This window comes from Perna viridis, chromosome 4 (genome assembly GCF_037379345.1).
Source record: "Perna viridis isolate PV_CMFRI_1.1 ecotype Kerala chromosome 4, ASM3737934v1, whole genome shotgun sequence".
In the NCBI taxonomy this organism is placed as follows: Eukaryota; Metazoa; Mollusca; class Bivalvia; order Mytilida; family Mytilidae; genus Perna; species Perna viridis.
Window position 1 is genome coordinate 38,592,867 of NC_142448.1, and position 10,301 is coordinate 38,603,167.

The 10,301-nt window shown below is 32.1% G+C and overlaps 1 protein-coding gene across 1 annotated transcript; it reads right to left on the reverse strand.

Annotated features, from left to right (window-relative positions):
• Positions 1–653: 653 nt before the first annotated feature.
• Positions 654–9,718, reverse strand: LOC148620010 (uncharacterized). Its single transcript, XM_088576977.1, has 8 exons — positions 9,629–9,718; positions 8,555–8,798; positions 7,708–7,824; positions 6,484–7,114; positions 4,078–4,243; positions 2,913–3,098; positions 1,942–2,156; positions 654–1,617 (listed from the first exon to the last, which is right to left on the reverse strand). Exons 1-8 carry the CDS (start codon positions 9,682–9,684, stop codon positions 947–949), a joined length of 2,286 nt encoding a protein of 761 aa, XP_088433103.1. The 5' UTR covers positions 9,685–9,718; the 3' UTR covers positions 654–946.
• Positions 9,719–10,301: the final 583 nt, after the last annotated feature.

A 10,301-nucleotide genomic window follows, 5' to 3' on the forward strand; every position in this document is an offset into this window, starting at 1 on the left:
AATTCGAAAATCCCATTTTTTTGCATTTTTTGATAAATTTTGACTACGAAAATCGGACAAAAATTATCAAAAGAACCCCTGAAGTATAAATTGTGATAATACTAAACAGAAAATACCAAATAAACCGTTTTTTTTTTTTTTCTAGGGGTTTTGAAAAATCAAAAAGTCAATTTAAGCAATTTTTCTGGCGAGGTAAGGATATATTTTATTCATTTTACCCTAAAACCCTAAGTGTTACTGCTACAATATTGGTACCAGTGTAAAGCTGACACATTAGGCTACATGATGATACATACATATGTAAGTTTACTTCGTTATGAAGAAAGAAGAAGTTTGTAGAATCAAAATACTCAAAAATGTGATTTTTGCCTCAACGAGGTATAAAAAGTAGCCGAAAAATACAACGTTTCAGTGATTTTTTTGGCGACAAAAATATTCTGAAATTCTAAAATGGGAAGTACATGTATAAGGGTTACTGAAAATCATATTTTGGTTGATGAGTGGGGGAGGGGGGGTCATCGCAGCCCATGTACTATTTCCTTCTTATGTGTTTAGATGTTTACATTACGCTATAATCAAATTAACTGCAGATCGAACAGTTTGAAGAAATTCCATTTAGAATAATTTAATAGGAACAAAAACTAAAGCGAATAAAACAAAAATAACAAATAACAAACGCTACATATTTTCCAAGAGCTATAAAAAGGTGCATAAAGTTCTAGGGTACAGTTTTTGGTAGGTCTTCACTAAATAAAACGATCATAATGTGTTTATCACTTTTTGTATCACTTACGGAAAAATAGTAATTAATTTCAGATGCGTTTTACAGCACACGTAATTGCAAATTAAATGTATAATGATACTAAGGTACATTGACTTTTATATCACTTTGTCATCACATTGTGTTATCCAGTGAATTTATCTTTCAAGTATTAAAAAGTAACTTTCATGTATTCGCTGGAGAAATGAGACTTCTATCTTTATAGTGAAATAAAGGTTTTTGTTCAATATTTTCAAAGATATCAAGTTTTTTAGACTTCAAGTTAGGCACAGATTGTTTGTTGTATTCTCTTACTATTTGTACCACTTCTTCAATCGGTGGAACCACGATGGCAAATGCCGCAGAAATCATCAACCATATTTGACAGAAATAAACCCATGCTGAATACTGGTCAAATGATAACACACCAACTGATAAAACACTAGCAGGAAGAACAATGCAAAACATACATGCGCTGAGTGATCCACCTATTCCTGCAACAAACCAAGTCTTTCGGAAAATTGTATTCATTTGGGCTAATGTAACGGAAATGTCTTCAACTACATGTATTCGCTGTAATTCCTCTTCGTACGTACGTCTCCATGGACTTAGTGGATTATCAATTGCCATGGTGGTAGCCCACACACGCTTTGCGTCGTTTTCTGTATTAATTTTGTGAGTAAGAAGAGAAACTACGACAGTAAGTGATAAACTGACAACAAATCCTGAACAGATTCCAGCAAGCAAACTGTAATCCTGGCTTGTGTTAACCAAAAAGTTGTTAAGTCCATCTTCATATACAAGTTCAGCAACAATGAACAAACCAGTAAAATAAGACATGGCACCACTTACACTTCCTTAAAGAAAGTCATTTTTTTCTTACAAATTTAATTGTAGGTTATATTTGGCAAAATTGATAAACTGCGTACCTATATATAGCAACTTCAGTTCTTTGACTTGACTCGACGTTTTGAAACACTGAAGCATTTATTAACATAACAACTTGATATAAATTATAATAATACTATATATGAAAAAATGAATAGCAGTACTTTGCCCAATTTAATTTGCGACTGACAAAACTGAAAAAGAAATATAAGGAAAATACGGCTGCATTATCAAAAATGCTATTGGGGATGTAAATTCAAACAAACATCAATATATGTACACGATGTACGTACCTGCTACAACGCCTTCATTGGTACATTTTGTCCACAAAATAGTTAGTAACAGTGGCCATAGAAATGCACTCAGTAGCCCTTGCATTGTATAAACAGCCCAATTCAAGTCAACATCGCTGTTAATGATCACAAAACCGTAGGGTATTATGCAAATTGTTATCCATACCATACACCAACTTTTGTGACGCAGCAAGTGGTCTTCATATTCTCGATATCTGAAGAAAATAATATTAAAGTGATGTTGTTATATTTCTAATCATAATATACTGTGAACTGGAATCGTATGCAGTCAATAAAATTTCGCTACTTATCATTTTTCCGTCATTTATTCACTTTCATGTATTTTGTCTTTGTATTCTTACTAGTAAGTTGATAAATAAGGAATAATAATTCTTGATTAGAGAAAATGATACATATATTTTTTTTGTAAATTTAATATCAGATAAAGCATGTCGATAGGCTCTAAACACTAATATATTTTTTAAAAAAAAAGATTAAACAAAGTTAAAAAAATGATAGTTGAACAGCCCTAAATTCATTAAAGGGAAATCAAGAGAACCAGAATTCGAAAGATAATAAAAAACGAACAAAGGGCAACGAATAGCATTAGAAAATAGATACACAACAAAAAAGACGAAACAACCGAAACAATTCATAAAGGAAATAAAAATGAGCAACTTTGTCTCCACTCAAAACTGGGAAATCGATAGAAAAAGATTCCTTCTTTTTTCCAGAAGCACACCGCTTTCCTCATAAAACGTCACGTCATTGAAAGAAGAAATTGGAAGGAAAACTATGACATGGTAAACATAACGATTCCCAAAGTGCTGATTTAAAATATTTTTAGCGTAATTAATGTCAAATGTCATGTTTTAGCGGCCACATAAGAAAAGACTACATTTGAGTCGTTGCTTTTTACGAAAATAAGATAATATATAGCACGACCAAATATAGTGATTAAGTTCCTTCACCTTCCATGAATATTACAAGTATAGTTGATTACATGGAGATCCGAAAGCTCACGCCTCTGAATATCGGTACTACAAGCTTTGCATTGAGTGACAGGCACACAATCACAGTTCTGACTTGAATCATCTTCATATTTGAATATTCGTTCCTTTCCACACAAGATGCATTCTGTAGTTAAAATATTTTTCCTGAAATTTATTTTATAATATATTTACAAGTCCTTAGCTTTAGCTAAAATACGAAGATACTTTGAGGAATTGAATAATTATTTATTGGTAACCATTTGTATAATTCAAATATGAATGGACTAATTTGCGGAATAAATAAGATTTCATTTGTTGAAGTTCAAATTGCTAGTGATTTAGTTTTGTATTTGTTGTTCGCTACATTGTGTACATTTTATATAGATCTTGTTGGTATCTCGTTTCAAGTTCAAGTTTGTCTTGAAGAAGAATGGTAGACTAGGACCCATTCTCGTGAAATCACGGAGTCACATGACGAGACTTACATGCCGTATATGAACTATCCCACTACTTTCGCTTTGCTATTTTCTGGCGATATTTTATTAGATATGATTGACTATATAATGTAAAACAAATTGTTTTTGTGGATCATTTTTCAACTAGACCAAAATTTTTTAACGCGACTTACATTGTAACACTCTATTAAACAAGTATTCAATAACGATGGGATTTTTTCCTGGTGATTTTTTAGTGGTTTTCTCTCTCAACTTCGTTAAAATTACTAAAAAAAACACTAGCACGCTTTTTATTTTGTTTTTTATTACAGAAATGCAAACAATCTACCATACCAAACGATATTTTTCTCAGACAGTCATGTTAAGTTTATTGATTAATGAAAAAGATCTCTGAAAACATACAAAAATGCATAGCGTTTTTAGATACGTGTTTTAATTACGTATACACATTTGAAATACAGTGTATGATAAAATACCAAGGAAAGCAATTACTCACAAAATTAGTTTTTGTTGGACGAAAATATTTAAAGTACAGGTCTTTTTAAAGGTACGCAATTTTGGTAATTTGAAATCATCTTCAAACATCATACTTTAACTTTCATTTTTTACAAATTTTGATATATTATTATATCAGTACGTTTTGACGTAAGCAATGTTTTCTCGATTTCTGATATCATGTTTAAACCCACCTGAATGGATTAATGTACACCTTGTATATGTCATATACAATGATTGAAGATATGGCCATTATCTCCCCTGAACCAGTAGACATTAATGACATCGTTATCATTGTTATCAGCAAGAATGCTCCAGTTTCTCCCATAACGTTCTGCATTACATAGGGAGATATAAAACCTGAAATATAAGGGCGTCTATAACTTTCTTTTTTAAATCTTACTCAAAACTGTCTATTGCAAATGAACTCTTTTCTTCTCCTTTAAATCTGAACATAAATTCACTATTTAAACAACCAACATTAGGTTTTTTACATCTTGTACGCCACTATTTATCTATTTTATAAAATTGGATAAGGGTGATCAATAGTTATTTAAAATAAACTTATGTTAACTAAGCATTAGCAGAGATATAACATATACTAAACGAATTTTTTATTGTATTACGCAGTTATGATTTTTATCATATGATTGTCATGCTTGGTATTTGCCTGCGTACAATTGAGTAAAATAATCAATCTATAAGTCAATTAACTCTCCATTCAAATATGGTCCTTCCGGTCACGTCATTACGGGGGATTTAAACATTATCAAAAGGACTATGCAAGATAATAAATAAAACGAGAACAAGAAGACATTGATTCTCTGTCAGAGTGGTTAAAGGCCTGGAGGTCTTTACTTTTGTAACGAATGAAAATTTAAAGTAGAACAATGAGTGTCAATGCACATCAGTTTTCAAAGACCCCGATGTAGTAAAAACACAGTCTACTATACATGACAGATATGTTGTCGTACTAGCAGACAAAGCCCAAAACAACATTGATTTTGTCTGCAAAACGTATTACATCCAATGTTTATTATCAGAAATAGACATAGAAAATAACAGCAGTGATAAAACCTATACTATCAGTGCACTCCCCAAAGAAGAGATTGTGGTAAACCATAAATCTGTGCTATTCTCTTTTGGTCTCTCTACCAAAGACGATGAGTGTGATTTATCGTCTATGTCCTTGATATACACTGTATAATTCTACGCACCATATTCAGTTATAATTACGACTTAAAAACATTATACATCGTTGTTTCTCCAGAAAATATAGAAATCTAGATACAAATATACAGTTCTTGGTAGAGATTGCTCATACTTTGGAAAACCAAAATCCAAATCATCTTCCAAAAATACAGAAGATGTTTTCAAAATGCTGGAATTTTTTATCGACAACATATTTGTACCGTGTGGTGGACCTATTTTTTAACAAACGCTCCGCATTCCAATGGGACCAAATTGTGCTCCTCTACTTGCTGACCTACTTCTTTACTGTTATGAGGCTGACTTTATAGCTGATCTGATCCGAAAGAAAGAACATCGTTTAGCTAGATCCTTTGATTTCATTTTCCGCTATATAGATGACGTATTATCGTTAAACAATCCTAGTTTCTGGGATTTGGTACATCGCATCTTCCCCAAAGAACTTGAGATAAAAGATACTACAGACTCTGTGAAGTCAGCCTCATATATTGATTTACACTTAGAAATTGATGATAAAGGAAAACTTTTGACCAAATTTTACGACAAAAGTTATGACTTTCATTCAAAATTGTCAAATTTCCTTTCATTTGTGGAAACATCCCAATAGCACCTGCGTTTGGATTTTTCATACCAATACTCATACGTTATGCCAGAGCTTGCCGTAACTACACGGACTTTTTGTATATGTCGCGCCAGACGTATTACAATTAGGCTTCTGGAACAGGGTTACACTACTACAAGATTGAAGTCATCACCGCAGAGGTTTTATGGTCGTCATCATGAACTCGTTTATCGTTACGATGTATCCATCTGCACCATTAAAACTGATTTGTTCAACTTGTGGTGGTTTTCCATTCCTTTTTCGTCTACCTCGGTGGATGGTTCTAAAAAAGCAGAGGACGCTTAGCCTACCGATGCACCTTGTCCGTGATCCCAGTTTTTAGTGGAGCTGCTCATTTACTTTTGTTTCTTTGTATGTATTATTTCAATTACTTTATGTTCTTTGTTATGTTTGTCTGTTTTTCATGTCTGGTCTTTGTCCCTGGATTACATTCTTTTGATTTCCGCTAGAATCTTGGTTCCTGTGATTACTCTTTTAAAGGTTTTCCCTCTGCAATAAAAACCTTTACCGAACAATATATACATATTATTGTTCTGATCTGCCCTTTTCGTAATGAAATATCAGTAAATTATATTAATGACAGACAGAAAAATGTAATTAATAAAATCTGTACGTATCATGAAAGATAAAATCAATCAAACAATCAAATATTAGGGACTAAATTCCCATCATCTGTTTCACAATTTTAAGTTTTATACCGAATAGTGCAAAAAGTTTAACACGGATCACGGATTTTGTAAGGAATGACACAGAGTAGAATGTAACAAACCTGAATCAATATCTTTGGCATTCAATAAATGAGTCCCGTTTTGATAACTCATTGATAAATATATTGAAGAAGTTGCTGTTGTAATTGTCAAAGGGATAGCGAACCAAAGATACGCAGCGATGAAGAAGCCAGCAACCCCTTGTGTTGGTTTGGCTGCTATTCTACTCTGCCAGTTTGCTTGATCACAAAAGCCAATAGAAGCTGACATCAAAAGCATTATAAAACCATAAATTATACCACTACGAGAACGAAATGTCATAAATGAATTGTTATAGTTTCCATCTGATGCTTTTATACAAGACATCGCTTCATACAAATGTTCTTGAGATGTTAAAGAGTTTTCAGTTACCTTATAAGATATATGAACAACGAATACTAAAACGCTTATGAAAGTAAAAGCAGTGGTGAAATAGGAAATATAAAATGTTGTTCCTAAACCACCAATCAGACAATAAGATCCAAACAGGAAAGCTAATATCAAAAGTATCATCTCGTCAGAAATATCCTTCACAAGGACCTGTAATGCTGCTTTGGCTGCTAGAATTAGGTTCATCAACGTAATTAAATTGGCAAGAAGTGCTATTACACAGAACACGATATGGGCAAGCTTTCCAAACCGGGCATTTACTATCTGAAAAAGTAAAATGGTAGTTTTTTTTAACATACAAGAATTCATCCTTCTGTTATATGTGTAACTATTGGTATTTATATTTTATTCTGAAATTTGATATCGAAATTAGTGTGGACATTCGTTTATTTAGATCTAGGTTTTCTCAAGTTTGACTTTTTATCATATATTTTGAAGTAAAGATTAATGTCGTAAACTGATATGCAATATCTTGGGTCTTGATTTTTGGTCGTTTTAATTACAAACTGATCCAAATTATATCAAGTTTCCATTAATAAAAGAAATAAGAAAATCCAAACTTTACAAAGTTCAACATTTAGTTTGAATATTCAGGACTTTTATATAAATACGAACTTTAGGGCCTAGATATTTCAAATGAAATAAATCCATTCACTATGAATGACTCATATGATTCATATTCTTTTTTTATTGATTTGATTGGTAAAAATCTTCTTTTACTCACAAGACACAAAGTTTATTATGGTTTTATAAACAGGAAAACCTGTTTATTTATTACATATTTTTTTCTACCTTTTTTCCCGTATTTGTTGTATCTTTTTGTGCAACGAGGAGTCTTTGCTCCACGTTAAACATACCTGTAGAAAGGTTTTGGCACCAGGAGCCCTACTTTTAAGTGTTAGTGACAACAAGGGAAATACCAAAATGTCAGCTACAATGGCGATTGCAAAAAATAACGACCCTCCTAAACCGGTCTGCAAAAGAAAATTCAGAGTACATTTCTAATCCAGATCTAGAGCCAAAGAAAAAATTTACTAAGTAGTTACACAAAAATGTGATTACTAAATATACTTGACAACAAATATATCTGTTGTAAAGATGCAAAGCAAGGGACAATTCTTCGACAGGTCAAAACCGGGTCTAACAAAATAGGGAAATAAAGGCATTATTAACCAATCTCTTCTCATGTTGAAGATGATTACACCATGTCGATCAACAAGTTAGCTTTGTTGATATTCATACATTTATTTAAGATTCATTATTGAGTAATATGTTACATTTATACAAGATAACGATTCCTTATGGACTATATATAGAATGTAATTAATTTCAATGACAGATGAAACTGTATTACACTAACACAAATATGACAATTCTTCAGATAGCTTGTTTTAGCTATGGCTATGTTATAATCATTAAAAACAATATAAGCTTCATCGATATATGCATTTAGTTATGCGAATATCAGAGAAAATGCATCTAATCTTAGCCGATTTTTTAAAAATTATTTTAATTATTTCAAGGTCATACTATAAGCGTTCTTTGTACCTTCTTTGTACATTTCTTAAATAAGCCAAATTTCATTTAGATAGCATTGATTTTTTGCAAAATGCGAAATCAAATACTAAAAAAAAACACGCTCTTTTACCAAAGAATTAAATTTTCAATTGCAAACAATAAGTATTGATTTAATACAGGCACAACCTTAGACATCAATGTAGCTTGTTGGAGGAAGTCGGAAGGCCACAGTAGTTGTGACGTCACCGTTACTGCAGTAAGGCCCAATGTCACTTTTCCACCAGCGTCAAACACCGTGTCCAGGTTATTGGAGTCTTTGTAGACATATTTTCGTATTAAGTTGTATATAATTCCTAACGATATAGACAATCCTCCAAATCCAAGAAACATCAACAAAACTGCTTGATATTTCTCAAGTGCTGGTGTAATGCTGTATATAAGTATAATATTATGTAGTATATGAATAACTTAATGCATTTATATAGCATACATGTTATAAGAGTAACAGAGAAAAGGTCAAGCAAGCGGATGTTCTGAATTGACGCTGATACTATACGTACAGTTCTTGAACCGATCCGCTCAACAATTTGACGGATCGATGACTGTTGACAGATTGATCGCTGACGGATCGTTGACGATGACTGGTGACCGATCTGATCGCTGACGGATTGTTGACCGATGACCGGTGACCTATCTGATCGCTGTTTTGTTATGTTAAATGACGTAGGATCCGTTTGAAATAAAAGAAATGAAATAAAGTATAAATTGATGTTTTAATCTATTACATTATGTAAATATGTGAAAAAATTGACAAAGAAAACAATAAAAACCGTAATAATCAGTGACCGCTCTGTGGTCATGTGATGCGATCACCGGTTTAATGGATCGGTTTGAAGGAAACTGATCGGTGACCTATGATCGACCGCAAGTTTTGTTGCACGGATCGGTCCAGGAACGGTAGTCTTTTCAAATCAAAGACACAATTCTTTGTCCTGTATCTAAAGGTCATAACGTATCCATCCTCGCCATGTGATATAGAACATAATTGTAAATAAAATTCTAAAAAGCTAAACTAGCCTTATGCCAGTATACATGTATTATGAATTAACAAAGTACAAGGTAGGTTTGAATGATAGTCTCTTTGTAATTGGCATTATTTTCGACCAATCCATATTGTTTGATTCACAGATTATATTAAATTATATTTAATAATCATATATATTATTTATATAGCAGAAACCAAATACTACAAACTTTGACCTGGATATTTTTTCCTGAACGAGGTTGGTGTAATGACAAGACAAATTAGAAGACATATTCAACAAGAATCTCTGTTCGTTGGCGTCTTCAAACATCTAAAAAGAAATCAAAGCAGAAGTATTTTTGATTGTATTTTTTCGCCAATTCTTATACAACATTAGACTTTTGCTTTGACATCGCATTCAAAAACAATCTTTCGAATAGAATTACCATTACTGTACTTTTAAGAAATAGAGTCGCGAGCTTTAGAAAGACAAAATATGAAAAACCTTTTACATAATGCAAAGTCAATGGAATGTACGCAGTGATAAATTAGGAGCACGAAGTCCATTCAAAACCAAAAATAAAGACGTAATCAAACATGATTTCTAATAGCTTTATGTTATGTATGTGCTTTTGACTCTGTACCACGTATTCGTTCAGCTGGAACAGCTGAAAATTTTGCATTCAATTTTTTCAACTGTTTCCGAATATCCGAATCTGAACATTATTTCTAATTAAAATATGTAAAAGTAAGCATGTACAGCCTCTCCTGATAAAATATAAACATCCCTACATCTTTGCCTTTAAAATGAAAAAAGGAGAATTAAGAACTAACTATAAGAAACCAACTTTTTATTTTTTATTTATTTATTTATTTATTTTTTTTTTTTATTTTTTTTTTTTTTTGTTA